Below are 15,458 nucleotides of genomic sequence, written 5' to 3' on the forward strand. Positions count from 1 at the left end.
TTTATCGTATCCTACAGTTTTTATCCAATGAGGAGAGAGAACGGCATGCAGGGCTGTGTGTGCAGCCAAGGAACGCCGTGAATGTGGTGACGTAGGGACGAGGACTGTTATGGTGCGTTCAAGGAAACTCGTATTTTTCCGACCGTGAAGTGGTACCAGTTCGATCTGGTACGAGTTCACGGGTCAGAAGTTACGAGTGGCCGTTATAGTGACTTTCACCGGTAAAACAGGTTGGAAAAACACGAGTGGGTTGCCTGGAACGCTACAAAGTCGTAAATTGTGACTTGAAGCTGTAATTTACGATTTCAAAAGCCTGCCTGGAACGCAGCATTAGCGAAAACGACCGGACTACTTACTTCTGCTTTAAATATTTACACTACTCACAAAAAGTTAGGGATGTTTGGCTTTTGGATTAAATTTCAGAATGCACCTAAAATGCACTATAACCTTTACAGGTGAACTTCATTTAACCTTTTCTAAACTTTTGTCCAATTGTCCAATTGTTCAATGTTTCAGTCCTTATTGAATAACATGCTGTTCTCTAACAACATGATTAACCACAAAAATCACAAGCACCGTCTGATTTAGTGGTTCAGTTGTCATTGAACCACTAAATGTTCTGGTTCAATTATAATTTGTATATTGTATATCATTTGTATATACCGGTAGTCTTCTTCTCTCTCCCTCTCCTCTCCATGATGTTCAAATTTTGACATCATGAGACCAAGACAAGACTTTGATCAAAATGATCAAGTTATTGAGACATTGAGATTTTTGTTGTGCTATAGCCACCACTGTTGTTAGCTTTTGTTTGAGATAAAGAAATGACCATTGCATCCTTCTACTTACAGTAAAAGGCTTTCATGATAGAACATCACTGTACCATGAACTTTCTATAGAGATATTCTTGTTAAATATCCCTATCTTTTTGTGAGTAGTGTATAAACGAGAAGTAATTGTGAGGTTGTGAGAAAGTCCTCAGAGACCTAAAGCCATCAATAATTAACCATTAGATCAAATTGTTGCTTTACACAATGTCAAGTGTTCTGTTTTCTTTCCACTCGCTATAGTGAAATATTTAAAGCTATGTAAGAGTCAGATAGTACCTGTGAGTGATGAAGTATTTTACAAATGAATTGCTCATTAAAAGGTTTATTTTTTCAAATCTCAACTTTGCATAGTAAAGTGCAGCATTATAATCACAATAGTCATAATCAATCTTTATTGATTATGACACAATAACCAGTCCATATGAACAAAAAATATGATTAAACGGATTAAAAAAAGAAAGAGAGAGAGAACCTCAGTGACACAGTTATTATATATAAAAGCGTAAAAAATGTAATATGAATGTTATCCAATGTGATTAAGCCAAATGAAAATCCATGCCAGCTAGTGAGGTTATTGGATTAATCTGACCAGTACCATGTGTAAAATGTATGCTTAGTCAGTCACGTACTGGAAATGTTTAAAATGCACTGCCACAGCTCTGAAAGCAGCAGGAGAAGGAATTTGTGCAAGCTCTTATCAAAGTGCTGCATAACAGTAGGTCGCTTCAAAAGTTCATAATAATAATGTGGAGGTCCTCAAGTCCTTGTCTAAGGACAGCAAGCAGTTTAAACAAATTCAGACCTATTTAATCAGCAGCCCGCTGATCAATGTTAAATTAGTAGATTTTCTAGACAGAGAGGCTCTTGCCAAACCACTTCACCTGTCCAGTCAAATGGTAAATGGTCTGTATTTATATAGCGCTTTACTATACCTGAAACGATACCCAAAGTGCGTTACAGTACATCACATTCACCCATTCACACACACATTCACACACAGATGGCGGAAGCTGCCATGCAAGGCGCGAACCCCGACCCATCAGTCAAGTCAAGGAATGAATCAACAAGTCCACAGTACCAGCACACTAATGTCCGTCTGTTGAAACTATGCGGAACTGAACTCTCATAACCAAAAATGCCTTTTTTATTATCTATTGACATCTACCAATCAGAGCCATTTGAGATGTACCAAGACAGCTGCCATTGGCTTAGAGTTAGGGACGAATGGCTGAGCACACAGAACACAGGCAGTTTTCATTCAGCAACATTATGAGCATTATCTGATTGATTAATTAGATTTTTAATGAATATTAATGAATCATTTTCTTTTCCTGGCAGGTATGAGAAGATGATCAGTGGCATGTACCTGGGGGAGATAGTAAGGAACGTGCTCATGGACTTTACTGCCAAGGGCCTGCTGTTCAGAGGGAAGCTGTCGGAGCGGCTCAAAACCCACGGCATCTTCGAGACAAAGTTCCTGGCGCAGATCGAGAAGTGAGTGTGAGACTGTTGTAGTGACAGTGTCCCTACCAGGGGGGTACAGCCAGTGCACTATTTGTATTCGAGTTCAGATTCGCGCTTTAAAAAAAAAAATTTGGATTGGTTATTCATATTCGGGAAGAAACTGGAAGTGGGTGCACTAGAGCTAGCTGGCTAAATTAACCATTTTATAGCCACTTCTTTTCCCGTTAAGGTGCATTACCGCCACCTACTGTGTTGGAGTGTGAACCAGAGTCGCCTGGTTATGTGCTGTTGCTCCTCTGCGATAACGTAAGGGACTGAGCCTGAGGGCTCTCTTCACCTAAACCAAGCTGTGGCAGTGTCTCATGCATGGACGTGACTGGCTCAAAACACGCACCAACATGTTTTTTTGTTCCGTTGGTTTTAATCTCTTGTAGTTGGCTCAAAATCATGCTCAAAACACGCATCCAAATGTTTCTTTCCTTTTTTTTTTAGAAAAAAGCTCCCAAATAACGAGGAGAAACTTCGGACAGAAAAACTATTCTGGATCAAAGCATTACTTGTGTACTTCCGAATAATGTATTTGGGTTTGGGTACATTCCTACAGTAGTCTCTACACAGCTCATTCCTGTTTAACACACACTGTGTGTTTGTTTTTTTTTCAAAACAAAATAATCAATAAACATCAGATTTATTAGAAAAGCAGATACAATTGTAATAGAAAACTGTTTTGTCTGATAAATGCATGAAGTCTAATATTTGTGTGTGTAATTAAATGATTAATAATTTAAAATATTAATTAAATTAATTACTAATAACTTTAATCATACACCTTTGCAGACTGGTCAGGCTTAATTTTTCTACATATTTCACTACTTAGGCTTTCTGAAAACAAAAATCAACCTTTGTTGGAAAAGAGTCACTGGAAATGTTCCCCTAATTTTAATTTATAAAATCCTCACGCCTTGGGATCAGTTTGTCCACCATGTATCTGCTCATTTCAGAATCCATCTGTTTTTGCTCTTGCCCTAATCCTCCATTAGATGTTGAACAGTCCTTCACTGATAAAGCTTTTCCCACAGAGGCAGATGATGGGGTCACAGTGGGATCACTGGTTGTTGCTTGTCCATCACAACCGCCCAGCGCTGGCATCTCACTGATAAGCTGCAATTTCATATCAAGTGTCACAAAAACAATATTTTTTAAAACTAAAAAGGTGCTGGCTACAACTGTGTGTTAAGAGAAAAAATATATCTAAACAACTAAAAGAAACTATTTAACTTGTGTCGTGTGTGTAATTTTTAATCTCTTAACAGTCGGAAATAGTCTGGACTTCACAGTGGAATCCACATATGAAGATTGTCTGTTTATCACTTCAACTAAATGATAACGAGGCCTGAAAAACTGAAAAGTGAAAGAAGAAAAAGGAGGAAATATGATCTCAGTTCCTGAGTTAGAGCATTGTAAGAGTCACGAGCGTGTCAGAAATCATTTCATCCTTGAGTCCAAGTGAATGTTTGTGTTGAATCTAAAGTAAGTTCCTCGAGGTGGTCTTGAGTTACCACGTTCAAGAGGTCACTGTGACCTTGTCCTTTGACCTTCTTGGGTCAAAAATGAACATTTGTGCAAAATTGGAGGTTTGAAGTCTGAAACTACACCTTTGGCTCTTGCCGACACCCACACAGAGGCACCGTGAACGTTCACTGTTGACCTGCACCACAACCACTGTGGTAAAGGTCAACAGTGGTTGTTTGGTGCATTAATGCAGTCAAGCATAGTTGCGTAAGCTTCGTCATGAACCTGAGTTACCTTGAATTAATTGTATAACTGTCAAGACTAGGGATGTCCGATATTGGAAATTTGCCGATATCCGATAACCGATTTTTTCCAAAATTAGAATTTCCGATTCCGATAATAACCGATACCGATATGCAGGCTTTTCCCCCCAAAAAAACTAATTAATCCTGTCAGAAATTAACACATTACTGTATGACTACATCTATTGTGATGCCCCACTGGATGCATTCCACAAATTAACATTGTTCATTTGGCTTTTAGTTCATGTGTTAAATTGTTTTATTCATTATATTTTTATGTTTTTACTGTTGTATTTTATTTTATTGTGAAGCCCTTTGTGATTTTTTTCCGTGAAAAGTGCTATATAGATAAACCTTACTTATTTACACAGACAGACACACACACACACACACACACACACACGGACGGACGGACGGACGGAGGGGCAGGCAGGCAGGCAGGCACGGACGGACGGATGGACGCGTGCATACACACACTCATCACACATCGCTCATTATTAATAATAGCTACTGCACAACTGAAAATATTGTAGCGACCCCGCAGTAATGTTCTTGTTATGATGTTTAAGTTGTGTGATTTCTGACTGACTGTGAATGTGTACGGGCTGTGCCAGATGCGCCAGAGCGCGCACCTCTGTGCCAGGCTCGCGCTCGATTTGTGTTTATTCATTTTAACAGAGCGCGAGAGAGATTAACACAAACATTCACACAGGCTACACACACATACGGGCTACACATAATACACATACCCACAGACACACAGCTGAGGGGCCGAGGCACGGCACGGAGTGTGCGTCTGGTGGCGTGACCCCCAGGGTGCTCAACCTGGTCAGTGGAGCACCCACGGAATCGGCGCTGCACGGAAGACCGACAGACACACACACAGACACAAAGCCTCTGACTGCTGGATCAAACCACCACTGCATACGTTGTGCGTTGTACCGCAGCGCGCTGATTGACTTGAATGGGGCTGCTGCATTGCTACAACGTACATGCCTGTTTGTTTACAACAGAACAGCTGTAGTAAGAACATGTGGACTATTATTGTGAGTCTGAATCAGTGACAGCAATTGTTAAGTAGCGAATTAAGTAGCAACGGTCCACCGCTACTTAATTCACTATGAAGGCACGTTATCGGGTTTTCATTATCGGCAGTCCCTAGTCAAGACACATGCACAGTTGAGTAATTAGTTCAGATCAGAGGATCAGTTCCTTTTAAGGCTCAGTTTTCAAAAGCAGGCTCTGTGGATTTCTCTGCGCTGAGCACTGTGATACTTTCACAGTATTAATATAGAATCTGCTGTACAGTCAGTGTCCACAGAATGGATACACATGGAATATAGAAATGAATAAGTTCATTATTAAATTGATTTATGTAAATATTTAGTTTTTTTTGCTTGTTTCATTGAGCAAAAACTGAGCTTTTGTATGTTGTTTTCTGAGAAAGACGCAGCTACTGTATATCAATGATTCTCAGGGAGAGGCAGACTCAGGGGTTTGAAGAATGAGGAGTTGTGGCCAGAATCTTATTTATTAATGTTGTTTGTCAGTTTGCACCTGGTTCCTTCAGAAGTCCTGCCCGTCTGTGATTTATTCACAAACACACCCCCAAATTGTTGACTGATTATTTCTTCATGAAATATCCTGTTATGTTGAGTTGTTCAGTGCTGGAGAAACTAAAATAGTTGGAACACTTGATGAATCACCTTTTCTGTGTTTAAAGGTTCATGTGTCTTTTTATAATTCTCTCTGATCCCAAAGAGACCGCCTGGCCATGCGACAGATCCGCTCCATCCTGCAGCACCTGGGCCTCACCAGCTCCACCTGCGACGACAGCGTGCTGGTGAAGGAGGTGTGTAGCGTGGTCGCTCGCCGTGCAGCTCAGCTCTGTGGCGCCGGCTTAGCTGCTGTGGTCGACAAGATCAGACAGAACCGCAACTTGAATCACCTCTCCATCACCGTGGGCGTGGATGGCACCCTGTATAAGACACATCCTCAGTAAGTGGCAATTATGATGTAACACCTATTGTTTTTAATCGGAAGGAAAGCTAAGGAAGTGTACAGTACTAGAATTTCTCAAACCACTACTACAGTACATCACGTCTATGAAAAAGTTATAAATAAACGTCAACATGGTCATTAGACCAGGGGTTCTCCACTAGTCTCACTCTGGACTCCACATTTTCCCATGGTCATTAAGTCGCGACCCACTTTTATAGAATTCAAACCAAGAATTTTTTTTAAGCCTTTAAAAACTAATTTTGCTCTTTATTGAGCAAAGTGCATTTCAGAGCACATGAATGAAACTGAGGAGTTACCATGACAACTGCATGTATGGAAGTGAATAAAAAAATATCAAACTGCACAAAATGGAGACCAACAAAACGATATATTTGACCTTCAATGCATCTCTGCATTCAGAGCATATTCACAAAAGTGAATAAATATCAAATTGCACAAAATAAAGACCCACAAAACAAAACACAATCACTGCATTCAGGCCACATTAATAAGAAACTGATATCTTTGCATTCAGAGCAAATAATAAGAAACTGAGGAGGAGCATTACAACTGCATGTGTTCACGTGTCTCGTGTGCCTTTCAAAATAAGTTATTTTTCAAAATAAAAGACATGTCCAACATCAGATGTGCATTAAATATTATTTACTTTTTTGACCAGCTGTCCGCGACCCATCCAGAACGGGTCAGCGACCCACTTTTGGGTCCCGACCCACCAGTTGAGAACCACTGATTAGAGTACAGAGGAGATTTCCATATCAACTCGTCCATCATTACTAACCTTTTCTATTCTCTCCTTTCCCCTTTTGCTCCTAAAGTTTCTCCAACATTATGCAAGAAACATTGCAGGATTTGGCACCACAGTGTCAGGTGACCTTCCATAAGTCAGAGGATGGAAGTGGGAAGGGAGCAGCGCTGATCACAGCTGTGGCCTGCAGGATCAAGAGTGGAGGGCAGCACTGAATACCAAAGATCACGGTGACATAACCAGAGCTACTATCGCTGATGTTCTGTACTGGGGAAACATGAATAGTTACATGCACTCGGAGCTGAGTTATTTTCTGTAGTACTGAAATGTTTGTCTTATTTTTTGTGTGGTTTGCACACACATGAATGTACGTTTGGTTCAGTATATATAAACATAATTTATGATGTAAACTGACACTGAGAAATTTAGAAATTTCAGAAATTCAGCTGGTTTGTTGCACCTTCTGTATGTGACTGTTACGAGCTATATTTCCATTGCTCCATTTTCTGGCACCTTTTAAACTTGTACAACAAAACAATCGAAATTCACTTTGTTCTATCATGGATATCTTATTAAACCAACATAAAATGAATTTTGTCTTACATGGTTCGTCTGAGTGTCATGTCTATGAAATCATTCATAAAACCTCAGATTATTATGATCTTATTGTAGTAGGTTTATTTTGATGCAATTAAATTGAACACAGTAAGCCATAATTACTTACCAAGAAGGAGAAGTTCACTAAGCCATTTGATCTTACTCATTAAATGGGACATCGGTTACCTGTAATACATGCTGCAAAGAAAATTATCAAAGCAGAATCAAAATGAATGAGTGGATTAGTTCTTGTCCGCTGAACAACTGAAAAAGCTCCAACAACAAATGGCCTTGAACCTATATTTCTATATTCCACTAATTCTCCTGCCTTAGCTCAGGTAACCCAAGGTTACCTACAGTACATTGATGTACACAACACAGATATTGTGTCAAACAGTTCCACTGTATTAGTGCTGCAAAACCCATTTTACTATCAAAAGTTTGTGAAATCGATCATTGGATAACATAAGATTGGTGGTCAATGAGGACCTGATATGGTTTAATTTTTTTGTAAAATGTTTTGTACGATTTCACAGGAACAAATGTACTGTAGTTCGGGGTCTGTCTGTGAGACCAACATGTTTTAATGATCGTTTTTACAAACTTTGGATGTTTAAATGGGTATAGCAACACTATACCTGATAACCGATTAACTTAACCGCAGGTCTTTAGAGGTTTACCGCCGGCTGGTTTCATTCTTTTTAGGAGATCAATATTGGTCTCTGATTTGTTGTTGAATGTTTGTTTAGTTGTTGATTAGTTTGTTTGAATGAGAAGTGAAGCTTCATGTGTGAACTGGACAGAAGGGCAGCGCTGCCTCGGGGCTCTCTATGTACAAAAATCACCTAGTTTACATCAATAAATTAATGTTTTACAATGAACCCATCAGTCTACATTAAATGTATTTTACAGAGGAAAATTCAGTGCGATGTGCTTGTTTTTTTGTGCACAATCACGGTGCACAGCTCCGTAAAGTGTTCTGTTCACGCCAGCGCAGCGCAGTAGGAGAAAAAGTTCTTTAAAAATATGTTGGCGCATGCGCAGAAGCAGTCTGGAGTGGTCTTGGTGGTTTTGATATTCAATCTGCACTTCAAGCATACAGTCCATGACTTTAACATAGACTGTTTGCACATGTAGGCACATGGTGACTTTTTGTCATTCTCAGGAGAGAAACTGTGTTCAAAAGGAAGTTGATTAAAATAAGTCTTTAAATTCAAATATACTTTCTTTGTGTTTATTCTATTGATTTGATGATTAAACATTAATAAATATTCGTTATAAGTTTCAGTCTTAAGTGGACAAATACAATTAATTCGTTGATAAATTAATTGCGATTAATTGCAATTGATTACAGGAAATTGTGCGATTAATTAGTTAATTTTTTTTTTTTATCGATTGACAGCCCTGGCTAAAATGGAAGTAGATCATTTCTGTAAGAAATGGCATGCAGTCTTGGAGAAACAATGGAGAAACATGAACCTTTTAAAGGTCATTGGTTTTGACTCTGATACTATCTGTCCTCTGCTTTTAGTCTCTTTAAGGTTTACTCTCAGTTTGGGTTTGGGTTTTCATGCTTCAAACACAAATTGAAGATGATCTCAGACCTGATGCCATACTTGATGCATTGCCATTCTCTGAAGAAGAAACAACTTGAAGTTGTGAAAGCATTCCACATGAACAGACTCATTTATTTAATCACTTTTGCACAGGACAGCGGAAACAGGCAAGGAAAAGCACAGGTAATGGGCACATTAAACATGAACACGTGTTGTACATTGCTGCACAGACTACAACTTATTGGTCAATAAATAATACAACCACACATAATTTAACAACTAAATCACCACAAATGTCTCTGAGGTATCACGGAGTCACTATCATTAGTCTTTGTTCCCAACAAGAGAGTTCACTTACATAGAGCATTTCTGACTTTACAGTTGATCCACTCATCACCATTTGCAGTGACCTTCATTTGTCATTGCTACAAGCCAAGTGACTACACCAATGAGCTGTAGCAGTCAGAGTTTAAAAACAACAACAAAATGCAGAAAGACAAGATGCTGCCGGTTTGTTTGAGGTTGCAGCCGAACACAGAGCTGTTTTCTTCCATCCAATCAGTCCCATATACATATCACATGAGTCACCATCAAAGATGATACAAAACTATCCATAATAGCGCTGGCTTTAAAAGCATTGATCAATCAAACTCCGGTACATTATGGAGAGAAAATAACAGTGTGACAGTTACACAGCATTAGTGGAGGAGAAAAAAAACATAGCAACAATACACAAGTTTTGCATTGCAAGCCACAGACAATCTGTTTTGGTTGTTCAGTGATATCATCAGGTAACACATATTCCATTAAAATGTGTAAATAAGGTTGAAGAACTTTTTTTTATGACATTAGTAACACATTTTATAAATTAAACAGTTGTTACAATAACATTACAAAACTTTATGCTAAATACATCCTATGTCCATGACACCTGAGCTGGCATGCGTCACATTTCCAATGAATGACTGGAAAGCGCACACAAAAAACAGCTAACTGCTGTTACCACGGCACTGTACATGTAAACAACAAGCTGACTTGTGCAACAGGGCGTAAACACAAAGTAGTTAAGCACTAGGCCTCCTCCTGCCCGGGATTCAATACATTAACAATGCTGCAGGAAAACAAACAAGGCACATCATACCCAGATACAGTAGCTTAGCAATAAAGATAGCAATCACCATACGTGTAAAACACCAATAAATGATATAATAATAATAATAAACCCTTCTTTCAATAAGTCACTTCCTAAGCCTTGGCTCTTGTAGATACACCTTTGTTAAGCACACATATATGGGGATATTTAAATCATTTATCTGTAATGTCATACTGCAGGTATGTAAGGATTAGTATCTTGATACAGCGTCAGTGTGTTTATTTCATCTGCTAAAAACCTATGCACACCTTCAAGGTCAGGCCGGTGCGTAGGAGAAGATCAGCACGGTCAAACAATGAGAACAAAGACGGCTCCCGCACACTGTCCTTCACTTGCAAAGTAGTTTAAAGTACACAACGTATGTGGTCATGCTACGAGGCCGGAACATGTAGCCTACTAATTAAACCACTTTCCAAGTGAAAGACAGCGTGCGGGAGCCGTCTTTGTTCTCATAGACGTACAGTTGAAGCTAACAACACAACTCATTACAAGTAAACAGAAAAACAACATTTGTATAAAACAGTGCACCAATGACAGTGAAGACTCAAGAGACGGTAATGATAATCTTTAGGGTTATTCTTTCAATGATTTCAATAGACTGAACCCCCCCTCAAGCTGCCTCCACCTTTCTAAAACACAGCATAGAGCATAATGGGTTTTTCATTAAGGGATTATGCATTCCATAATCAATCAGTCTTTGAGTTTGCTGTGTATGTAGAACCTCATGTAGTTATCATGACATGAGATGTCATTCATCTTGCTTGTCTGATCATTTGGACATGTATCATTGTAAATCTGTTCTGTGCAGCTGTGTGATTATATTGTTTGCTTCTAACTTCCTCAACAGTGACTTTCATTGAAAAACGTACAACATACTTTTTGATGGGATGGGAAAATAACAGTTGCCACAGTAACGGTAATACTAGTGATCCAAGATTATCAATGTCAGGGTTAGTTAATCTGCAAAAGCCACAAAGAAACCCAGACTGGAGAATAGCGTATGAATGTATTTATCCCACCTTTACTTCACACAGCAAAGGATCGGTTTTGAGGAGGTGAGGAACGTACAGTTTAATCATCACTCTGCAGCCTTCGTGCTTGTGCTTTAAACAGCTGTATCTGTACTATTCACCTGAACATGTGTGCCATTATCGCACATACAGTAGTAATGTCACATCTCCCCTTCAGTTTATTGCCAACCAAAACCAGCCAGTTTCTAGAATATAATAGCCTAATCTTCACAGGCCTGTTTTACAACAAATATTAATAAAATACTAAACTGGATGGACTCTCTCAAACCTACTCTTTAATTCATCTGCATTGTGTGTTTGCTTTATTTATTCAGCTTCATCAAAGGGTTGTTGATTCTATAACCCCCAACGGCTTGCCCTGGAGGCAGCATCATATTTCTGATTGCAACATATGCTGTGATTGAGAAACAAAGCGATTGGGAGTGCTGCAATCTGGGTCTAAGGAGAGATGTACTAAAAAAGTGTGGGCTGTAAAAAATCAGGTGCTCATCAAGACTTAAAAAATGTAGAAAAAAGAGCTGACACTCTGAATGTAGTGTAATTAAAATCCCTTAATTAATCCCTGTTCCATCCGTGTTAAATAAAGGATTTTTTATTTTTTTTTACGCTACATTCAGAGTGCCTCAGACTGCCTTTTTGGCTTCAGCCAGCTCTCTTTTTTCTATATTCTGTAATTGTTTTAAAATTGAAATGGCTTTCTTGGATTGCAGCAGAGGATTGTTTGATTCAGCAGTTGTTATTCCTGATTTGTGTTTTGTAAAAAATGTCGACGATTCGTCAGGAAAGTAATAAATAAATGTTTTCCTTAAACTTCTTCTGTCTCTTCTGCTGTTAATTCACGCCCCAGTCACACCTCCAGCCCCAGCCAATGGTGTCCCCTCAATAATTCACACCTGTTTTTAAAAATGGTAGGCAAGATGGCGTCTAACCATATTGGAGCAGTAGCATCTCCTCGGAGCCTGTCTCTTTTGAACCAAGTCCGCAGGTGAGTCGTGTTGACGGTCGCCTTTGTCCGTGGTGTGGATTATAAACCTGGACCGTTTGGGAAGAGGAGTTCTTTAGGTGAAAATAACAAGGGGAAGGAAAGCTACCTGACCCAGACACGTTTTGTTGAGGGAGAGAGGTCACTTGAACTAAACTTTCTGTTGACTGAATTGAACTAGTGTGTGTTATTATCACTGGTGTGTGTGTGTGGTCCACGTTTTGCTTTGTGGTTGCGTCTGAAAGGCCATTCTTGTCTGAGATCGTGAACATTGGATTGTGCTTGGTGGTCAGCCTGTAATGTACGTGGAGTAATTCTGTCACATTGTCAACTCTTTCTCTTGTGTTCTTTCATGCTGGGTCTTGCTGGTTGGATTGAAGGGTCACAGCTGACTTGTGTAGACTTGATTAACCTGTCTCGAACTCAGTTCAAATTGCAGGAGGGAGCTCCAGCAGGCACCCCATAAACACAGGTCATCCACTACAACTTGATTGTTTTATGGTGTCATACACTTAGCCAGACACTTGTCAGAGCAAAGGTTAATGTGGACTGTTCGAAGTTGAGGTAGTCTACTGTGAATTGTCAAGATGTGTATTTACATTGATAGGCTATTTGTTCATTTGCAATGTTGTGGAGGTAGATTTTGTTGGTTGTAGTTTGAAGGCACAGTTTTCATTCAAATATTGATTCTATTATCTCCAACAAATGGTTTTGCTTTACAAAAACTGTTAAGATTACTAACTGGCCTATGTGCAAGACTAATCATGGATGGGCAGCTGTAATGTAACATTTTGATATTTCCATTTGCTAACTGACTCAAAATCGCATACATTTTAATATTCCATCAAGCAGCAGATTTAATGTATTGAACTATTGAATAATTAACACCAATAAGAAAATACATATGCCAACACAGTGTGCTTTAGTTTATTTGCTGAAAGAATAAATCAATTAACTGGATTTTGTGGCATCTTATTAATGACAGGGACTCCTGCAGACACCGGCATCAGCAAAGCACTCATCACGAAAATAAACCACTGACTTCTGTCTTTTCTTGTTCTGGGCAACGATTGACGGGCCATGAGGACCTCATGGCATTAATGTAATAATGGTTCCCTGTTAAGCTTCTGTTATTTCTTATAATGCCCATGTGGGGCTACTACAATGATCTGTAAGGAAACCAAGGTTTTGTAGAGTAGGAGGAAATGGCTAAAATGATGAACTAGCTCAACAAGGATGAAGTGAAGTGATGGATCAAAACCAATAACCATCAGCCAGTATACTGCTTGAAATTTGTCATTTAAATAATTCTTAAACCAATGTCAATATTTCTTATCGAAACCAATGGTTTCAAGGCGATAGTAACGAGTTGTCTACTGTGTCAAATCTCGCATCGGGCAGCCTTTCCTGCATGTCATCCCCCCCCTCTGCCTCCCCATTACCTGTCTCTCTCTCCACTGTGCTATTGATTAAAGGCAATAGGCCTCAAGAAAGCCCAACATATATACTTTCAAAATAAAGCCTTAGAAAGGTCAATTAAAAGAGTGGCACAGACCAGCTTATTGTCTAAAGCAACTGACTCTGACTGTTGCTGACAGACTTATGTGTGCGGATCTACAACCACACTGATAGGGATTTAAAATATTAAAAGCAGAAAAAAAAACATTTTTAATTGATAATTAAGTTGCTCTAATATTTTAGCCAGGCAAGGCAGTTTAGACATTTAGAAATTGACCACCTTTGTGTAATGGAGATACCAAGGCAGTCTTCCACACAGTTGGAATACTCTGTGTTCACAGTTAAATTAAAAATGCTGGTCATGATTTGCTGAAGATGGGCATTAGCAATTTTAAGTGTTTATGTTAAAGGGAAACTATGCAAGTCTGGCTCTTTTTTTTGGCCAAAAAAAAAGAGGAAGCAACCAACCCAATTGTTTCTGTCACCAGTCACCACTGATATTACGATGGGTATATTTGTGTGTCGTGGTGCCACAGAGACGAGATCTGAGACACCAGGTTGGAGGCGCCAATCTTGCAAGGCTGGTTTTTGTCCAAGAGAGGCTAGGTGGAAGGCAAAGAGCCTCCATTCTCCCCGTAACAAGTTATTTAACCATCACAATTACTCTTAAAGGGACATTGTGTAACTTCTCCTGTTATCTATTCACGAAAATCGATTATTTCGTTCAAAAGTATGTTTTTTATTAATCAGTAATCACCCCCATCAACAAACTGAAGTGTTCCGGTAAGCTCGTTCATATCATTCATATATACATCAAGCGGCAGACGGCCGTTGGTAACAAACCAGATGTCATTTTAGTCACAGAAGTCGCGAGAAAGCCGGTAAAACGTGGGTCAGGTAAACAATACGACATCGCCATGACAACATATTGTCACGTGTATTGTTTTGCCTCGTGCTGACGGACCACTTGTTTACATAGAGGCTTGTTTATGCTGTTAACGTGCAGTGGCTGTCGTCCGTCTGCCCAATTTCACGTGAATGCAGCATGAAAAATACGATTGAGTTGCTTGTGATATACAACCGCAACGCTAGATGGGAGTAATTCCTACACAATGTACCTTTAAAGGTCCAGTGTGTAATATCGGGTAAAACCGTGATATCTAGCGTTCAGATTCTAGTTTACCGCGCTCACTTACTGGCTCACACTCACCCGTCCCATCGGTAAATCGACGGTGGCCTCTGAGGACAACAAAACGTGTTTACCAGGACTGGGACGACTGGGAGTATTTCAGGAGCATGGAGCGATGAGGTGAAGATCTAAACGATATGTCTGCTCTTCCCTACTCCTTCTTCTTTCCTCCCACCTTCTTTGTTGGCTTATTTTTGCACGCAAAACTGGCTAAACGTGCTGTCTGGCTGGCTGGATTTTCAGTTTGGGCTGCCATACAAACATGGTGGCACAAGAGTTCGACACTCTCTATGTATAAAAGAAGAATTACAAGGCTACAAATTTTATTTTATAGTGATTATACACTTATACTAATATATTCATGGGTAATATATTCAAATTTTGCCAATAAACCTTGCGTTATTACACACTGAACATTTAAGCTGCCTAATAAATTAATAATTTCAATTTAATAAAGGTACAATGTCTTGCATAGTTCCTCTTTAAAGTTACTGATCTGAACTAAGGTTAATGACTCACCATCATTCCAGCATCAGATACTTGCTAGTCCCTTCTCCCTTGAGACTACAATACAACACATGTTTTTTTTGGGGCTTATTTCAGAGAAGCAGTGTGAC

General features: G+C 39.4%; 1 protein-coding gene across 1 annotated transcript in view; it reads left to right on the forward strand.

The window, feature by feature from the left end:
• The window catches only part of hk2 (hexokinase 2), a 43,030-nt gene extending 35,553 nt beyond the window's left edge, over positions 1-7,477 (forward strand). The window contains exons 16-18 of the mRNA XM_085787781.1: positions 2,169-2,324; positions 5,870-6,106; positions 6,946-7,477. Of these exons, the coding sequence (XP_085643907.1) occupies positions 2,169-2,324; positions 5,870-6,106; positions 6,946-7,090 (538 nt within the window). The 3' untranslated portion in view covers positions 7,091-7,477. The remainder of the gene's footprint in view (positions 1-2,168; positions 2,325-5,869; positions 6,107-6,945) is intronic.
• The last annotated feature ends 7,981 nt before the right edge of the window (positions 7,478-15,458 follow it).

Source organism: Trachurus japonicus, chromosome 9 (genome assembly GCF_045865225.1).
Source record: "Trachurus japonicus isolate A0001 chromosome 9, Traja_1.0".
Lineage (NCBI taxonomy): Eukaryota > Metazoa > Chordata > Actinopteri > Carangiformes > Carangidae > Trachurus > Trachurus japonicus.